Source organism: Leucoraja erinacea, chromosome 26 (genome assembly GCF_028641065.1).
Source record: "Leucoraja erinacea ecotype New England chromosome 26, Leri_hhj_1, whole genome shotgun sequence".
Lineage (NCBI taxonomy): Eukaryota > Metazoa > Chordata > Chondrichthyes > Rajiformes > Rajidae > Leucoraja > Leucoraja erinaceus.
Window position 1 is genome coordinate 9,974,643 of NC_073402.1, and position 20,524 is coordinate 9,995,166.

The 20,524-nt window shown below is 44.6% G+C and overlaps 1 protein-coding gene across 1 annotated transcript in view; it reads left to right on the forward strand.

Annotated features, from left to right (window-relative positions):
* The window catches only part of LOC129709651 (C-reactive protein-like), an 85,506-nt gene extending 67,822 nt beyond the window's left edge, over window positions 1-17,684 (forward strand). The window contains exon 3 of the mRNA XM_055656134.1: window positions 16,253-17,684. Within this exon, the coding sequence (XP_055512109.1) occupies window positions 16,253-16,869 (617 nt within the window). The 3' untranslated portion in view covers window positions 16,870-17,684. The remainder of the gene's footprint in view (window positions 1-16,252) is intronic.
* Window positions 17,685-20,524: the final 2,840 nt, after the last annotated feature.

Below are 20,524 nucleotides of genomic sequence, written 5' to 3' on the forward strand. Positions count from 1 at the left end.
TGAGGCCACGCGCCAACTCTCGGCCACCTCCTCCTACATACCCCTGGACCATGCCCTGCCGAACTCATTTCCACATACCTTGACTCCATCCTATCCCCCTTGGTTAAATCCCTCCCTTCCTATGCTCAAGACGCCTCAGACACTCTCCGTCGTCTCCGCACATTCCATTCTCTAGGCCCTCACCCCCTCATCTTCACCATGGACGTCCAGTCACTCTACACCTCCATCCCCCACCAGCATGGTCTCAAAGCCCTCTGGTTCTTCCTCGACCAGAGAAGCAATCTATACCCGGCCACTGACACTCTCCTCCACCTGGCAAAACTTGGCCTTACCCTCAATAACTTCTCGTTTGACTCCTCACATTTCCTCCAAATACAAGGCGTAGCAATGGGCACACGCATGGGTCCCAGCTACGCCTGCCTCTTTGTCGGGTACGTCGAACAATCCTTGTTCGATACATACCAGGTTCCCATCCCCAACCTCTACCTTTGTTACATCGGCGACTGCTTTGGTGTCACCTCCTGCACCACACACAACTGACTGTCTTCATCCACTTCACCACTAACGTGCATCCGGCACTCAAGTACACCTGGACCATTTCTGACACTTCCCTACCATTCCTTGACCTCACTATCTCCATCACAGGTGATAGACTTCTGATCGACATCCACTATAAACCCACTGACTCCCATGGCTATCTGGACTACACTTCCTCCCACCGTGCTTCCTGTAAGGACTCCATCCCCTACTCCCAATTCCTCCGTCTACGCCGCATCTGCTCCCAGGATGAGGCGTTCCACACCAGGGTATCTGAAATTGAAGTAGGGAGGATATTCTCTAGTCTATGAGCTAGAACCTTAGCTAAAATTTTAACATCCGTGTTTAGAAGGGAGACGGGTCTGTAGGAGGCGCATTCGGTTGGATCTTTACCTTTTTTGGCGATAAGAGTAATACAGGCTTCGGCAAAAGATGGATGGAGTGAACCTTGTCTGTATGATTCAGATAGAATGGAACATAACTGTGGGGAGAGGAGTAGAGAGAACTTTAAAAAAAACTCTGCCGGGAAGCTGTCAGGGCCCGGACATTTGACTGATTGCATTGAGGAAATGGCTGAAGCTATTTCTGCCTGTGATGTGGGTTCATCCAATCTTTCCCTAAAATCTAATGATAGTTTGGGAATATTTAGACAGCTCAGAAAGTTATGCATTACCTTATGATCCGGATGAGATTCTGAAGTATAAAGCTGCGAATAAAAGTCTCTGAAAGCGCCATTAATTTGCACGTGATCCGAAGTGAACTGGCCATTAAGCATGCGAATTGTAGAAATATTCTGTCTCGCTTTAGCACCTTTAAGTTGATTTGCAAGTAATTTTTCAGATTTATCTCCATATGTATAAAACATGGCTTTATTTTTTAAAGGTATGTGTTCAATAGTGAGTAGGTCAAATTTGGTTTTCAGTTCCAATCGTCTTTTATAAAGAGTTGGATTTTGAGTTTGCGCATATTGCTTGTCAATTTCTCCAATTTGATGAGCCAGATCTAAACGCTCTTTATTGGATTTCCGCTTCATTTGAGCAGTGTAAGATATGATCTGCCCCCTAAGGTAAGCCTTAAGGGCATCCCATACGATTAGGCTAGAGATTTCAGGGGATATATTTGTGGAAAGAAAAAAGGCCATCTCTCTTTCCATAAACTCTACAAACTTATCATCCGAGAGCAGAGTTGAATTGAATCACCACTGCCAACTCTTTTGAGGAAGATCTGGAAGGGACAGGCCAGAGCAATAGGGGCATGGTCAGAAATGACAATACTGGGGTTAGTAGAGGATCGGTCTGAAAGAGGATCTAACCAACAATTGAAATCACCAAGAGAGTATGTGTTCAGATCTGGAAGTAATGAAAATAACCACTCGAAAAAAACCTACATCGTCTACATTAGGGGCATACACATTGACAAATACTACCAGTGTATTGTATAATTTTCCAATCACAATTACATACCGACCAAACTTGTCAGAGATCACATTATGTGGCTCAAAGGAAATGGTCTGACCGATAAGGATTGAAACTCCTCTGGCTTTAGCCTGAAAGGAAGAGTGGAACCCCTGCCCCACCCAACCTGACAAGGGACAGTCATTGTCTGAGCAACGGATATGAGCTTTGTGCAAGAAGGCTATTTATGTTTTGAGTTGTTTAAGATGCGAAAAAGCCTTTCTTCTTTTAACAGGATGGTTTAAACCTTTGACATTCCAGCTCACTAGCTTTATGTGTCTATCCATGCATAATAAAGAAAAACGTGAAGTTGTAATGTAAATACAATGAACCAAATTGTAGGCTGAAAACGAAGCAACGGGTCAGTGCAGGTTGAAAATTACCAGTGTGTAATGATGTGTTTATATAAATTGCTAAAATGTTACTGGCAGTGACATAATCCCCCTCCCCACCCAAGAAATATGCTATAGAAAGAAGCAGCAAGCTCTTCCAAACAAACATTTTACAAATCGAATCGACGTATGTTAAGGAAGGAATGTCTGCTCTTAACAAAGCCGGTTTGGTCCTCAGTTTGGAGGACATTCTCTAGTCTACGAGCTAGAACCTTAACTAAAATTTTAACATCCGTGTTTAGAAGAGAGACGGGTCTGTAGGAGGCGCAGTCGTTTGGACCTTGACCTTTTTTGGCATTAAGGGTAATACAGGCTTCGGCAAAAGATGGAGGGAGAGAACCTTGTCTGTAGGATTCAGATAGAATGGAACACAACTGTGGGGAGAGGATGGGAGTAATGGGAGAGAAAGGCTTGGATGAAACAAGCTGATTTACTTACTGTACTGGGGTTAGTAGAGGACGGGTCTAAAAGAGGATCTAACCACAATTGAAATCACTACCGAGTATAAGAGAGTATGTGTTCAGATCTGGAAGTATTGAAAATAACCGCTCAAAAAACCCTACATCGTCTACATTAGGGGCATGCACATTGACAAATACTACCAGTGTATTGTATAATTTTCCAATCACAATTACATACTGACCAAACTTGTCAGAGGTCACATTATGTGGCTCAAAGAAAATATTCTGACTGATAAGGATTGAAACTCCTCTGGCTTTAGCCTGAAAGGAAGAGTGGAACCCCTGCCCCACCCAACCTGACAAGAGACGGTCATTGTCTGAGCAACGGATATGAGCTTCTTGCATGAAGGCTATTTCTGTTTTGGGTTGTTTAAGATGCAAAAAAACTTTCTTCTTTTAACAGGATGGTTTAAACCTTTGACATTCCAGCTCACTAGCTTTATGTGTCTATCCATGCATAATAAAGAAAAACGTGAAGTTGTAATGTAAATACAATGAACCAAATTGCATGCTGAAAACGAAGCAATGGGTCAGTGCAGGTTGAAAATGACTAGTGTGTAATGATGTGTTGATATAAATTGCTAAAATTTTACTGGCAGTGACATAACCCCCGTCCCCACCCAAGAAAGCTGCTATAGAAAGAAGCAGCAAGCTCTTCCAAACAAACTTTTTACAAATCGAATCTTCCTGTCTAACGCTAAACTATTTCTCCAGTATTATGTACTAGAAAATACATTTAAGCACCTCTATAATAACATTTTGGCTTATCCAAATAACACCCCCAAAAAAATATGGCTATGAAGACTGTATATCAACTTTGGAATAACTGAACAATGCAAACACTGAACTGTGTCACCAGTGAACTAAATGGTTATATATTACCGAAAACTCACATGGGTGACAAAAATGCTGGAGAAACTCAGCGGGTGAGGCAGCATCTATGGAGCGAAGGAAATAGGCAATGTTTTGGGTCGAAACCCTTCTTCAGGGTTTTGTATACATGTTTTATATAAATACAGAGAAAACATTTAGTACTTTCTGTCGTGTAGTGAAAATATTATTTAGCCTGCCCGATCTCTCCCTATAGCTCAGATAGTTGAGTCGTTGCCAGGACTCGACTATCTGAACTCTCAAGTGGGAGATATGGGGCAGGATAAATAATCTAATTTCTTTCAGCCTCTCTTACAAATACAGCTAAACATCTAGACCAAAGATCGTAGAAGGGACTATGATCTTTGATCTAGACTCTGTTGCAATTGTGCAGCTCCCATATCCAAGGGAACAACAACATGCCACGAGGAGCACACATTAATGCCTAATTTCCTTCCTAATGTATGATGTCTGTAACCAAAGACATATAACATATAACCTTATGCAATTCTAGTCTTATGATCCCAACAATATATTATCTTGTGTAACATCATTTTTTAATATTTATATTAACACCTCTGCATCCTATTTGCTTTATGAATTGTTCTGTCAACCTGCCGCATCTCCAACAAGGATTTATGCACCTGCTGTACATTTTTGGTTTGTTCTTGTTGTAAGGCATGCATGCTAATTCCCGAAGGACTAAGATTTTAATCTCTTCTACATTTAAGATGAATTGACATATTAGAGGAAAAATGCGTCTTCAATATATGTGTCTTTCCCCACCCCTGAAAACATTTTTTGCATTTAATTGATATGTCATCCATTCTGCAGGTATGTAGTAAAAAGTTAATCCTATAAGTTATTCTTATAAGTTAATCCTATATGATATTTTCTGTAATTTCAGATGTCGACAGTGGGTCCAGAATACTCGTCGACAAGATCTCCTACAGAGAAAGACGGAGTACTTGTCAAAGAACTGCCGTCATTGGTTAGCTGATATTCGAAACACTGCAACCCTGTATATCTCGCACACAAAACAATGTCTACTGTGTAAATCTTACCATGAATGACAGAAATAAAAAGTCAAAATGTGCCTATGTTCCTTCCACAGCACACGGGGAATCAGGCCTGGGTCAGCATGGCTGGGCCACCAGGAGTAAAGTTACGGGGAGGGCAGGAGTGTTGAGAAGGTGGGGGTCGGGGGATCAGTGCAAAAATGGACAATTTTGGCAGTTTTTAACATAAGAACGTACGTGTTTCATGTGTTATTAAGCCGGAAGCTGCCTTGTACTCCCGAAGGACTAATCTGCTCCATGAGTCTTGCCCTTTGACCTTACGACCTTACGTGCAACCTCCCTATTACACTTCCGTTTGTTTCTGGAGAAAATGATTTACTGATTTCTCTTATTTTGCATCAAGCTCTTGGAAACCTATCACCCGCTCTCAGGAATCCGGTCATCGTGCAGATGTGTAAAGTTATGGTGAAAGATTGTATATTGAGGGGTGACCACACTAAATACAGATCTGACTGAGTTACAGCACATTACAACTGTCATTCACTGACTTATCTCAGGGAGCAGATCCTAGGGGTTTCTCCTCTGTGTTTCCCTGAATTGGATGATCTCTGTCTGCCGTTGCTGACAGCTTCTCACTGTGGCTCTAAGAGACTTGACCCATGTCCACCTATAACCATATAACAATTACAGCATGGAAACAGGCCATCTCGGCCCTTCTAGTCCATGCCGAACACATACTCTCACCTAGTCCCATCTACCTGCACTCAGACAATAACCTTCCATTCCTTTTCTGTCCATATGCCTATCCGATTTATTTTTAAATGATAAAAACGAACCTGCCTTCACCACTTTCACTGGAAGCTCATTCCACACATTCTCTGAATAAAGAAGTTCCCCCTCATGTTGCCCCTAAACTTTTGTCCCTTAATTCTCAAATCATGTCCTCTTGTTTGCATCTTACCTACTCTCAATGGAAAAAGCTTATCCACGTCAACTCTGTCTATCCCTCATAATTTTAAAGACCTCTATCAAGTCCCCCCTTAACCTTCTGCATTCAAAAGAATAAAGACCTATCTTGTTCAACCTTTCCCTGTAACTTATTTGCTGAAACCCAGGCAACATTCCAGTAAATCTCCTCTGTACTCTCTCTATCTTGTTGACATCTTTCCTATAATTTGGAGACCAGAATTGTACACCATACTCCAGAATTGGCCTCACCAATGCCTTGTACAATTTTAACATTACATCCCAACTTCTATACTCAATGCTCTGATTTATAAAGTCCAGCACACCAAAAGCTTTCTTTGCCACCCTATCTACATGAGATTCCACCTTCAGGGAACTATGCACAGTTATTCCTAGATCCCTCTGTTCAACTGCATTCCTCAATTCGCTACCATTTACCATGTACGTCCTATTTTGATTTGTCCTGCTAAGATAGCACCTCACACTTATCAGCATTACATTACATCTGCCATCTTTCAGTCCAAATGGCCTAAATCTCTCTGTAGACTTTGAAAATCGACTTCATTATCCACAACACCACCTACCTTAGTATCATCTGTATATTTACTAATCCAATTTACCACACCTTCATCCAGATAATTGTTGTATATGACAAACAACAGTGGACCCAACACAGATCCCTGAGGCACCCCACTAGTCACCGTCCTCCAACCTGACAAACTGGTATCTCCCATTCAGCCATTGTTGAATCCATCTTGTTACTCCACCATTAATACCCAACAATTGAATCTTCTTAACCAACCTTCCATGTGGAACCTTGTCAAAGGCCTTACTGAAGTCCATATAGACAACATCCACCACTTTACCCTCATCAATTTCCTTAGTAACCTCTTCAAAAAATTCAGGAAGATTAGTCAAACATGGCACAAATCCATGTTAACTATTCCTAATCAGACCCTGTTCATCCAAATAATTATATATATTATCTCTAAGTATCCTTTCCATTAATTTTCCCACCACTGATGTCAAACTAACAGGTCTATAATTGCTAGGTTTATTCTTAGAACCCCTTTTAAACAATGAAACAACATGCGCAGTACGCCAATCCTCCGGCACCATTCTCTTTTCTAATGGCAATCGGAAATCACTGGATTTCTATCACTGGACCTCAACTACGTTGAGGTGTGGGTTGGTGAGTGACCAGTAACATTGGCATCACAGAAGTGGGAGACAATGGGCAAGTTCAACAAGAGAGAGTCCAGACACACATGGTGCCATCACTGACATTACCGCTGTCGAGTCCTCCACCATCAATGACAGTCAGTGAGTCTGCCCACTTACACTGTGGCCACAGGGTCAGAGCAGCCCGCTCGATTGACAGGCTATCTGTAAACCTAAACATGAATTCGCTCCACCACAGACACACAGTGGCTGCAGTGTGTACCTCTGCACAATGCACTGCAGATGCTCACTCAGGCCAATGTTTCTGCACTTCCCAAACCCATGAACTCCACTACCAAGTCACGGTGGCGCAGCGGTAGAGTTGCTGCCTGACAGCGAATGCAGCGCTGGAGACCCGGGTTTGATTCCCATGACAGAGTTTGTACGTTCTCCCCATGACCTCCCACACTCAAAAGTGCTACAGGTTTGTAGGTTAATTGGTTTGGTGTAAATGTAAAATTGTTCCTAGTGGGTGTAGGGTAATGTGCGGGGATTGCTGGTCGGCTGTATCTCTAAATTAAATTAAACCAAGGAGGACAAGAATATAGCAGGCGCATGGGAACACCCACCATGCTCATCTGGAAATATATCACTGTGTCTGCTTGCAGCAAAACTATGCCTCATCCCATCCTTCCATTTTCAACATTTTCACCAAGTTTCAATGCATTTGCAGTTTGCAATGTTCAGAGAAGGCCAAGTTTCCAGTGCCATTCCTCCAACACATCTTTGCTCCTCCCTAGCCATAAGACAGAGGGACCTGTAAATCATGAATATAAAGAAAAGTTGGATATAAGAAAATATGATCAGAGAGGAGGCTACTCAGCCCCTCAAACCTGACCCACCACTCAATATGATCATGTATGATGTGCACCGGGACTCATCGCTCTGTACCCATCCCGTTATCCTCAATTCCCCGATCCCTCCTTTCCTACCTCCATTGATGCAGCCTTCACAACCCTCTGAGGCAGAGGCTCCCAGAATTTCACTAGACACTGAGTGACCATTCCTAACCCTGTGCACTCTGCTGGTTACCTCCTTGAACATCCCCTCAGGCAAAAGACACAAATGCTTGAAAGCACATTCCAGCATATTCATGAACAGCTTCTTAGCCGCTGATATCAGACTGTTGATCGAACTTCTCACGTGCCAATCCTGATCTTCCTATCTACCTCGTAACACCCTTGTACTTTTTTTCTCTGCACTTTTTCTGTAACTGTAACACTATGTTCTACAACCCTGTTTCCTTTCTCTTTTGCACTGTTGACCTGTGGTACTCATGTTTGGGATGATTTGCCTGGATCACGCACTAAACCAAGTTTCCCATTCAATTTCATGAGATGGAACAAAGCGTATATCAGAAGGTCCTTAAAGAGGGTGAACTCTCAGAAAACATCCCAACCTAATGGTATAGTATTCTCCAAACCTGCATGGACCAACTAGCTGGAGTTTTTGCAGACCTCGTCAGCCTCTCATTATTGAGGTTTGAGGTTCCCACCTGCTTGAAAAGAGTATCAGTAATACCAGTGCTCAAAAAGAGTAAACGGTCCCACGGGCATGCGACCTGCATGCGGCAAGCACGGCCTTCACAGGGGTCCCACCAGCATGCGCCTGCATGCGGCAAGCGCGACCAAACCAGAAGCGGGAGTCGCGCGGAGGTCAAGTGAGTGACACGACGTCGAGGCGGCTGTGGGCCGGCAGGCCGTTGCCACGCAGAATTTTTAAACACGGTCAGTTTTTCGGAGCCCCGCGCGATGTCTGGACCAGCTCCGCACAACCCTATATGGCTCCGGCGATCGAAGTGGGACCGGCCCCGCGAGGCCGTACGGCTCAAGCGACTATGTTATGCTGGTGGGACAGGCCCTTATAGGCCATTCTCACGTTGCGAGTTGACACAAGAGGTAACCCGAGTTAAAACTCGTGGTAATAACGTACGATTAAACGTACGGAACTCGTGGACGCAAATTAGAGGTTTGTGGCGCTAACGACAGGTACTCTTGTAACTTGTCGACTCTTGCAAAAAATCAAACATGTTTGAAATTTTCCACGAGTCAATTTTACTCTTGTGGTTAAGAATTGAAACATTTTAACTCGTTGTAATAACGTAGTGGCCCGTGCGTTTACCTTAGTGTATCGTGAGTCTACCGTGGGAACTCTTTAACTCAGCGGGTGGGCAGCAGCAGATTGTGGATCCCTTCAGTTTCCCAGCGACAATCACCTGCCATAACGCGAGAGAAATCGTGCAATGTTGTAGGTCTCCTTTGCACGTCGGTGTTTCTGTTTTTCTCCACTCATTGTTAGCCCTATCTGTCACCACCCCCACCTACACCCTTCTGCTTCCTGGCCATGTGTGTGACCCTTCCCTCCCCTCTCCAGCTCCCCGCCCATTGCACCAGCACGGGGGCTTTGCACTGTCTTCACGTCGGCGATGCCAACAGGTCAATGCCAGTTGCCCCGGGGAAGTCGCTCCCTTCAGTTTCCCAGGGGGTCGGGATGGGGCTGGAGTTGGGAGGGAAAGGTGGTGGTGGTGGGGGGCAGGTGGGTTAGGTGAGCAGGATAGTGGGGTTGTTTGCAGTTGCAGAGGGAGGGGGCAAGGGCGGTACAGTTCCCAGGCTCAGCTCCTGTCCAGGGGGGTGGCTGGAGATGTCAGGACCAATGGGACACCGACCCCCAGGTCCACCAGGCCCACTGCAAGCACGGAGGTCCCAGAGACCCACAGCCAGTAGCAACTCCAGCCCAGCCCCGCTCCAACTCCAGAGGAACACGCTCCCCGTAGGGGCAGAAGCTGATGGTGTGCAAGGTACGTCTTGTTCTTGGGGTGGCGGATGAGGGGGCGCAGCTCGGGCTGTGGGCAAACTGCCACTTGTCGCCGTAGCGGCCCATCGTGGAGCGGATTAGTCAGTGTCACATCATTAGTTCCAAAAACGTGACACTGGATTAAAACAGAAATTATGTCTGAAGCCAAAGGAATTGTTAGAAATTTTCCAACAAAGACTGTTACAAAAATGGAGGTAGAAGCTGAATGAACTTTATTGTGAGAGAGACACAGAGCCCAAGTGTCTGTGGGAGTCCTCTCTGAGCTAATGCTGAAAACCATCTCTTTTATACATTGATTTAGACAAAAAAGCATCCAGACAAATGGTAATGAACAAGGACATTCAGGATTCAAAGGACATAACATTTAGCTGTGGAAAGTTACACCGGAGCAAGATTAGCCGTTCTGCAAGTTCTGTGATAGACTCTTAATCTCTTGACCGAGACCTGTCAATTACTGTGCCCTAGGCAGTTTTGGTAAACAATCTTGTGCAGACACAGATAGAATACACAAGGAAATAGTTACATCAATTTTTCCATCATTTTCCTCCTCTTTATACAAATTTACTGAATTATAATCTAAAACAAATTTATGTCCTTCAAATGTATGTTTCTTCACAGAACCACAAGTTCTCTCGACTTTCTGTAGTTCGATCATTCGTGAGGGTTCAATCAGTCAGGAATGTTTCTCTCAAGTCAATTTCATAGCATTGTCTCTCTTCTGCTTTGGTTGGTATAGTTCGTATAACAGTCATTTTCTTAGTCAGTTTCTGCACTAGCACGTTTCAATCAGTCGCTGGGCGAGTCCTCTCACACAGGGGATGATGCAGCAGCCCAGGCAGACCAGTACCCCTGCAGACCAGTACCCCAGGAAGTGACGACTACTGAATTCTCAGCCAATTCCTCTGCCAGTGAAGTGAGTCCAGTCAGGGCCCTGGAGACCGACCCATCAGGTGCGGTATTATTGGGAATAAAGGCACAACAAGATGATCCGAACATTACACATACTCCTCCCTTGTCTGCTAGTAGCATGTCCAAGGACATTCTATTCTGCCAGGCCATTAGACTGGTCTGATCTAGTTGTTCGGCTAACCCTTTCACAGCATCTCATGTATAATTGATAAATCACTGCTGATTATAATATAAGCAATTTATCCAATCTACATTTTTATTAATGGTTGACCACCAGAAGATTACAGACTCAAATCCTGCAGCTATTTGATTGCGTGCCTTAAATTCATCTGGAACCACTCTGGGCACTCCAATTTCATCTATGTAAATGCATGCATCAAAAGAACCTTTAGCAAGTTCCCATTTCACTCTATTCCCTGTCTCAGATTTCTCCTTCACATCTTTCAGTGTTACATCATCATCAGCTGTAACGTCAACACACGTCATACCACCCTTCATCTTTCTTCTGGATGTTTCTCACAATTATATACATTTTCCAAGTAGGCTGTGTATTTCCCCATCTTCCCCGGTTACTCCAGCCAGGGTTCGTATGGGTGTAGGACTTTCTTTTTAACGACCATCGCTGGTATTGCTCCATTCCGGTCTCTTTATAGCCTGAGGATTCAGAGTGTTGGAAAACATAGTGCCATTTTGAGCAGGGTGCTAGACAGACATACGCCCCATCCGTTACGTATGCTTTGTCCTTGCAACTGTTAGTTTTATACTGACATGGGTCGATTTCAAAAGTGCTAGTACTTCCTCGGTTCAGGTATATTGTATACTTCGCATATGCTGGTGATTAATGCAATTCCACTCAGAATAATCAGCCCCACTTCATGGTTTCGGAGGTGTAGGTTTCCGATCGTTACTGGACCTATACAGGCTGTCAGCCGTCGTCGGTCACCCTTTCTCCTACTCTGAAGTTGGGAATTTTACTCTTTTGCAGTGTGTGATATGTACCCACGTTGGCCTTTCGGCAATTCTTACCGCAGTGGGAGTAGTAAGTAGTACTTGATACGGACCTTCCCACTGAGGGCTTGACCACCTTTTTCTTTTGATAATTTTTACGAACACCCAGTCTCCGGGCTTTAATTCCTCCACGAGATCCCCTTCCGCTTGGTCAAGACCTGTTAAACCTTTCAACACACGAGATTTGTTTATTTGCATTTTCTTCATGTACTGTGCTAGGGTACTATTTTCACTTACTGTTTCAGAAAACCTTTGTAGAACAGGGTATTGGAATGGTTTACCATACAATATTTCATACGGGGACATTCCCCTCGTACTCGGCAGCATTCTCCTATTTAATAAGACTAATGGGAGACAATCTATCCAGGAAAATCCCGTTTCCTTCCTTAATTTGCTTTTAATAGTTCCATTAGTCCTTTCTACTAACCCTGCAGACTGTGGGTGGTAAGAGCAGTGATGTTTTAATTGTATCTTTAGGGTCACCGTGAGCTTCTCTATTACCTCATTGACAAAATGGCTCCCATTGTCACTATATATTTTCTCTGGTATCCCGAACCTTGGTATGATGTCCCTGAGGAGAGCTTTTGCCACTGTCAATGCATCCACATTGGCAGAGGGAAAAACTTCAACCCATTGGGAAAATACATCAATAATCACTAAACAATATTTCTTTCCTTGCGAGGGGGTTAATTCAATAAAGTCCATATGTAAATTTTGAAATGGGTACCTTGGTTGTGGGTACTTCCCTTGTTGCTTCTTCATGTTTCCTTGTGGATTGTACCTGGCACATATCTCGCACGTTTCGCAGTACTTCTTTGCATAACTCGTGAACCCATAGGTTTTGAACACCTTCTCGATTAGTTGCACCATTCCTCCTGTTGAGACATGGGTTACCCCATGGCTCATAACACAGGCAAATCGGAATAAGGACTTTGGCAATATCAAGCGTCCATCTTTATATCTCCACAGTCCATCCTCCTGTTTTTCCGCATCATCCATTTTCCATTAGGGTTTGCCTCAAAGTCTTGCTAACAGTACTCTGACATTTGGCACAGGATCAGATGCTAGCTGTAGCAAATGTGGCAAATTGTTCTATTGGGATATAATCATCTTCTATCACTGCCTGGCAGACAAAGACAAAGACAAAGGCTTGACGACCTGATCACTTCACACTGTGGCAAAACCTATCAACAAGTTCACTGATCAAGTCCACCGCTAAAGCAGGAGTTGAAGCTGCATAACATTTTCTGATCATCTCACTCACCAGTCTGTAGGCAATCCATCGGACTGAAGATGCCTTATCCGCACAGAGGCTGAGAGATAAGGGGCGCAGATAGTTATACACATCTTTGGGGTTGTACAGTTCCAGCAGCAAAATAAGTTGTTCGGAAAGATCAGCTCTGAAGCGCCAATTCCTGCTGTTATCTGTTACCATTGTAGAAAAGGGTGGTGCAATGTGTGATTGGTCGATATGCACTGTATCAATAACACAGTCTTCCTCAATGATGGCTGAAATGTCAGCAGTTAAAGACACATTGCCTTGCTCAACCCTTCTTGGATCAACTGCAGCAGATTCCGTTTGCAACTGTGTTTGATTAAACAGTGACTACAGATTTTTTCTTCCTCAAAGTCAAGATCCAAAGCTTACAACGCAGCAGTTAAAATATCCACTTGTGCTTTGACATCTGGGTCATCTATGTGTGGTGGGTATTATACCAATCCACAATCCCATCATATCTCTGCCCAGCAAATTTACTGGACAAGACGCTGAGACCAGTACCTGTTCCTCACAACACACATTAGATATTGGTTCTTGGAACTGAAGTGGTTTTGTCAAGAACTCCACGTTAGTATGCTCGGTGGCAGACTTTACTATTAATGAATTCTTGGAGTATAGTGTTCCCGGGGGCTCTTCATCTTTTATTATGACAGTTTTACATGCTCCGCTATCGCATAAGAATGTCATCCTTTCCCCATTCACTATTAAACCTATCGTAGGCTTTAGGTAGTCTTGTAAGACATAGAAGATTTCTTCTAGATCCAATATTTGCAGAGGCTCTTTGTCGGCTGGGGGAGTGGGAGTATCTCTGGTTGATTTGTCCCTCCCGTCAGCCTCGGTCAGTCAGGATCGGTCATAGCTTCGGGACCTTGAACCCTCCTCGCCTTCTCTTAGTGTAATATGCTTAGCCTTGGGACAATCTCGAACCCAATGGTCGAGTTTTCCGCAGACAAAACATCCCTCCTCCCTTGGGGACCTACTCCCTCTACCTCTGCCTCTCTGGCCTCTCCGCCCCTGATCTCCTTGTTTTACCCGGTAGAATACAGGGACGGTATTTTCGCTTATTTCCCGGCCAGATAAGTGTTCTTTACAATCTTTTTCTGTTTGGTGTTTTCCACCGCATGTACTGCCCAATCTTTTACATCATTGAATGCCTTTGTTTTCCATCCCACCATGTGCTTTTTTATATACAAACTAATCTCGGGTTTTAATCCGTTTAACAGTTCGATTTTAAACTGTTGGGCAAACGGTCCATCATCCACCCACGGGATCGGTACTTCTTGTCCATTATTTGCCTCAAAGACAACCCTAAGTCTGGAGAAATAGTGTAGCACAGGCTCGTCTTTATTTTGTGTACATTCCCTAATTTTATTGTAATCGACTCCTCTCTGGAAGTGCGCTCTTATTCGATTTTCAATAGCTATTCGTCTGTTATGATAATCATTCTGACCTGGTGCCCACTGAAGGGGTGCTCCATTTACAATAGCATTCCAGTCTCCTTCAATTAAAAACCAATCACACCCGACAAGACTTCGCAACGCTTGTTCATATTCTACCGCATTTAAACGATAACTTACAACCAGGTTTCCAAAGTCCCTCTGCCACTTTGCCAAATTATCTCTAGGATGTGGAATGCCCTCCAGTGCCTTTTTAATATCCTCCATATTCCATGGCCTGTACACATACATTGGCCCCACTATGCCGGCATCTGGATTAGGCATTGCAATCATAGGATACATTTCAGCCCTGCTTGGTCTTATTGACCGTGGAGATTTAGGCTCAAATATAGGACCTGCATGAAGATTATAAAAGGTACCTGAGTGAGTCATTTTCAGACTTTGCAAACCTGGGTGCAACTGGCCGCTTTCCTTAATGGTTGTTTTTTGTTCCAGTAGGGGGGTTGGAGCTCTTGTTGAGTCTGATCCAACGGTTTTCTTCCACCGGTGGCAAGGCCGCCCCCTTTTTCTCTGTTGTGTATGGAGGGGGGGCACACTCGCCATACCCGGTGATCGGTGGGGGACCTCGTTGTCCCCCTTCTGGAGGAAAGCGTTTGTCGATGGTTCGCTTTTGGTAAGTTGTTCCTTCTCTTTTTCCTATCCGTCTCTGCGCGATCTGGCTTCCTGAAGCCACAGACGTGCTTCATGGTAGCCCAACTTGTCTTTATCCTTCCTTCTTTTTGTTGCGTCTTTGGCAATAGCAGCGATTAATTTACAACAATCATCAACAAGTAACTTACCACTAAAATCATACCTTTCTTTCCACTTGTTTAAGTATCTACAATTACGCTTACTTTGTATAAACATACATTTCTCATCACTTTCATAAGCTTTTGAGTTTGTCGAGCCCATTCTGATTCCCTCCTCGACAATTATGACTGTACTTTTTCCCCGTCAAGTCCAACTTGACTGAATGCCCAAATTTCTTACCTTGGACGACCCTGTTTATCGCCCGAGAAGTCCAACCACTCTTCTCAATTGTCCCCCGACAATTCTTTGGTAACCCCGTTATCCGAGCAGTCCAACTACTCTTTTCCTGTCAAGTCCAACTTGATCTCTGAAGTCCCAGACTTCTTTGGCGACCCAGTCGCCAGAGTGGTCCAACTATTTTCTTCAATTGTCCCCGACAATTCTGTATGCCGTCCCGGGTCTCTGACGAAGGTAACAAAATACAACTCGGCAAAGTCAAAATTACTTAGCTGGGGCCCCACTATCTACGGAACGTGCATCTTTACATCTTTACATCTTCCCCTATGCAGTAATGATTACATTTTTACATATACCAGTTGACATTTTGCCCGTCGAGCCGGGATCACCTTAACTGAACAATTCATGCTTTATTTCTCGACATATTCTTGACTCTTTTTACTGGTAGTGCTTGCAATGTGCATTTATCTGCACTGTAGGATACTGCATGGATAGTGGCCATTTAGCCCATGATGTCCATACCTGCTCTCTCTGACCATTCCAGAATTTGCCTTTCATTTCCTGACCTACTCTCCTCTGGGGGAGTAGCAACAATGTCCATTTCTATGCAATGATCTGCATCCTGTTAACCCTTGGGATGCAGTAATCTCTGCTTTACTTGCTCTACCAGTTCTGGCTAATTTACCAGAACAATTTCAGCAATGCTGCCTTCCTTGTAAACTAGAAACGGGCTGAAGAGGTTCTGCAGAATGCACTTCTGAAACTCCTGCCCTGTCTCTCAGAATTCAAGAAAAAATCATTTTGCAGAAATCTGCTCTCTAGTTATCCTGTGCTCCATCGCCGATGACAAAGGTACAATTTCAAACAGAGATTTAACATTCAAACTTCATATTTTACAGGATTGATGCAGAAATCAGTGATATTCCCAACCAAAACAGCCACCAGCTTCGTCAAGTTGAATGCAGCTGATTTCTCTGATTTGACTGCCTTTACTGTCTGCCTCAGAGCAGCCTCTGAAGAGAAACATAATTACGCTTTGTTCTCCTACGCAGTAAGCGGATCCAACAATGAGCTGCTGATTTGGCAAAAGACTAATGCACAACTTGACCTGTATTTAGGATCTGTTATAACGGGATTTTCCCTCCCAAAAATGAATGCCTGGTTGAGACACATCTGTGTGAGCTGGGAGTCTCAAAATGGTGAGATAACAGTCTGGGTCAATGGGGGACGTAGTCTAAGGAAGGTTAGTAGTAAGGGTGGAGTTGTGAAAAATGGTGGCCAGTTTTTTATTGGTCAGGAGCAAGACTCAGTCGGTGGTAAATTTGACATCGAACAATCCTTTGTCGGAGAGATGACTGATGTTAATATGTGGGATCGTGTTCTAAAACCCTATGAGATTGAGTTGATCAGTCAGGGGTGTTACAGTGATGGAGGGAACATCATTGACTGGGGATCAACAACATTTACACAAGAAGGGAAAGTCATAATTAAAGATAATAATGATTGTACACTTTAAATGTTTTGGCTCCAAAAAGCATTTAAATGTGCAGAGGGGAACACAATCTCCTCAAACTACACTAGCTGAATATGACCTTGCTTTGCGATCTTTCCTCTCTAAACCAGATTAGTAGTAGAAGTAATGTTGATTCCAGAATAAAGGGCTGTTTATGTCGGGGTAAGGAACAACTCACTGAGTCCTTCCAGTTTCTCATCCCCCTCACTGACAGGGTAATGGCTTCAAACTCAATACACAAGAGTCTCGGCCATTCTCCATCACACATTGAGAGAGGGATGGGGAGCGGGGAACCATGGTGATGTCTACAGGGATCAGCAGGGTGTAAACCCCAGGGCACTGCCCCACACACTGACCCTTGACTGAAGCACAGGGACTGCTCAGAACAGACGTCCGCCCTCTTTAACCAGACTCCCCTCCTCGTCCATTCTGCTGGAGCCCTTCCTCAAATCCCACTGGGAATAGTTGGGCATCCCAGTTAAAAGATGCAGCGTTACAGAGTGGTGTCCAGGGCATTTGGTGCCATCTCTCTGATACACACATGTAGACAAGAAAGTGTCAGGGGCACGGGGGTGGTGGTGATGGGCAGACACGGACTGTGGGAAAGTCCCTGTGGTGGAGGCTGATCCTGTCTTGATTTAGATTGTGCTGATTGGAATGATTACTGTCTCTCTCTTTATTTAACCTCTTAATTTCACATTGTTTGTTACACCAAGGTTTGGAAAGCTCACAGTGTGTTCTGTGCTTCCAGTGATTGTGATTGAACTGTAACATTGTAGTTTCATCAGCTTAATAAACAAGCATCAAAACAAAAAGAATCTTGTGTGTGAATGACTGTGTTTGTGTATCCGGGTTCCATGTAATGTTCACTGCACTCAGTGTCCATTACTAAGTCTTAAAAACATCTCTAAATACACCTATCAAATTCTGCACCGTCTAAACCTTTTGCACAAAGTTCAGTAGAATCTTGATCAGCAAGGCAAGTAGGCAATGGAATGGTTAATGGATTTGAATGCAGATAAGTGTGAGGTGTTGCAATTTTAGAATTTGAACCAGGATAGCATCTTCACCATAAATGGAAGAGCCTTTGGGAGTGTTGTCGAGCAGAGGGATCTAGGAGTGCAGGTACATAGTTCCCCTAAAGAGGCATAGTGTAACAGGTAGATGGGGTAGAGAATAAGACTTTTGGTACATTGGCTTTCATCAATCTGGGTATCGAGTGTACAAGTTGGTATGTTATGGCAGGGTGGGACAAGGCATTAGTGAGGCCACATTTGGAGTTTTGTGTTCTGTTTTAGTCACCGTGCTACAGAAGAATGTCATTAAGCTGTAAACTGTGCAGAGAAGATTTACGAGGATGTTTCCGGGACATGTTTAATTTATTGTCACATGTATCAAGGTGCTTTGGCGCTATTCAGTCAGTGAAAAGACTATGCATGTTTATACATGTTCACAATCAAGCTGCCCACACCTCGGGTGAATGCACACAGTCTTTACCCAGAGTAAGGGTATCAAGACCCATTGGGCATAGGGCAAATGTGAGAGAGGGAATATCTAATAGGAACCAGAGGAGCAACTTTTTCACTCGGAGGGTGTTGGATGCACAGAACAAGCTGCCAGAGGAAGTGTCTCTATCATGCTGAGGACAGGCACCAACTCTCAGACAGCTCCTCATATCTACCCTTTGACCAGGACCCCACAGTTGAAGACTAGGCCATCACCTTCTCGACTGTTTCTGATTGCATCACCCTGGTTATCTCCCTTGCACAGCGTCCAATCTTATTGATCCCCAGCCCTGCATTTCTATCTCTATCCCAATGTCCATAAACAGGACTGCCCTAGCAGACCCATTGTCTCTGCATGCTCCAACCTCACAGAACTTTCTCCCAAATAACTTGATTCCATCCTATTCCCCCTTGTCCAGGTCCTCTGACCTACATCTGAGACAGCCCACATGCCTTTTAACTCATGAGAAACTTTCAATTTCCAAGCCCCCTTTGCCTCATCTCTATCACAGATGCCCAGTCTCTTTACACCTCCATCCCTCACCAGGAAGGTGCCCACGCCCTCCCGTGCTTCCTTGAACAGAGGCGCAATCAATTTCCATCTACAAACACTCTTCTCCACCTGACGGAATTTGTTCTCACCCTCAATTTCATGTTCAACTCCTTTCACTATCTCCACGTTAAAGATGTAGCCATGGGCACTCACATCGGCCCCAGCTATGCCTGCCTTTTTGTGGGTTACGTTGAATATTTCTTGTTCAAACATGCCCTGGCACCATCCTCCAACTCTTTCTCCACTACATCGGGGTTACCTCTTCCACCCATGTGGAATTTGTTGATTTCATTAAGTCACATCTCTATATGTTTTAACAAGTACTGGGGTGACTCAATGGGAAAGACAGCATCTTTGGAGAACTGGTTCATAAGTTTTAAGATGTTTTTGAACAGGCGTAAGCCTGCACCTTGGAAGGAGGTACTAAGTAAGATTAAGGTAAATGATTAAACAGGAGGTAGAATAAGTATTTAAGAAGGAACTGCAGATGCTGGAAAATCGAATGTACACAAAAATGCTGGAGAAACTCAGCAGGTGCAGCAGCATCTATTGAGCGAAGGAAATAGGCAAAGTTTCGGACCAAAACCCTTCTTCAGACTGAAGGGGAGAAAAAAGGAAGGAGGAGGAGGAGGAGCCTGAGGGCTAAGGGAGAGATAGGAAGGGAAGGGGACAGCAAGGGCTAACAAAATTTGGAGAATTCAATGTTCATGCCACCAGGATGCAGACTCCCCAAGCGGAATATGAGGTGCTGTTCCTCCAATTTCCGGTGGTGCTCGCTCTGGCCATGGAGGAGACCCAGGACAGAGAGGTCGGATAAGGAATGGGAGGAGGAGTTGAAGTGCTGAAGGTCAGGTTGGTTAATGCGGACCGAGATGAGGTGTTGTTCTCACCGATGTAGATCAGCTGACATCTAGAGCAGCGGATGCAATAGATAAGGTTGGAGGAGATGCAGGTGAACCTCTGTTGCACCTGGAACGACTGCTTGGGTCCTTGAATGGAGTCAAGGGGGGAGGTAAAGCGACAAGTGTAGCATCTCTTGCGGTTGCAAGGGAAAGTGCCCGGGGAGGGGGTGGTATGGGAGGGAAGGGAAGAATTGACAAGGGAGTTACAGAGGGAGCGGTCTTTGTGGATAACAGACATGGGGGGAGATGGGAAGATGTGGGGAGTGGTGAGGTCACATTGCAGGAGACGAAACTGACGGAGGTTTACTTGTTGTATGTGTCGGCTAGTGGGGTGAAAGGTGAGGACTAGGGGGACTTTGCCTTTGTTGCGAGTGGGGGGGGATGGGGAGAGTGAGCAGTGTTACGGGGTATGGAAGAGACCCTGGTGCGAGCCTCATCAATGGTGGGGGAGGGTAACCCCCGTTCCCTGAAGAATGAGGACATTTCAGATGCCCTGGTGTGGAATGCTTCATCCTGGGAGCAGATGCGGCGTAGACGGAGGAATTGGGAGTAGGGGATGGAGTCCTTACAGGAAGCAGGGTGGGAGGAAGTGTAGTCCAGATAGCCATGGGAGTCAGTGGGTTTATAGTGGATGTCGGTCAGAGGTCTATCACCTGCGATGGAGATAGTGAGGTCAAGGAATGGTAGGGAAGTGTTGG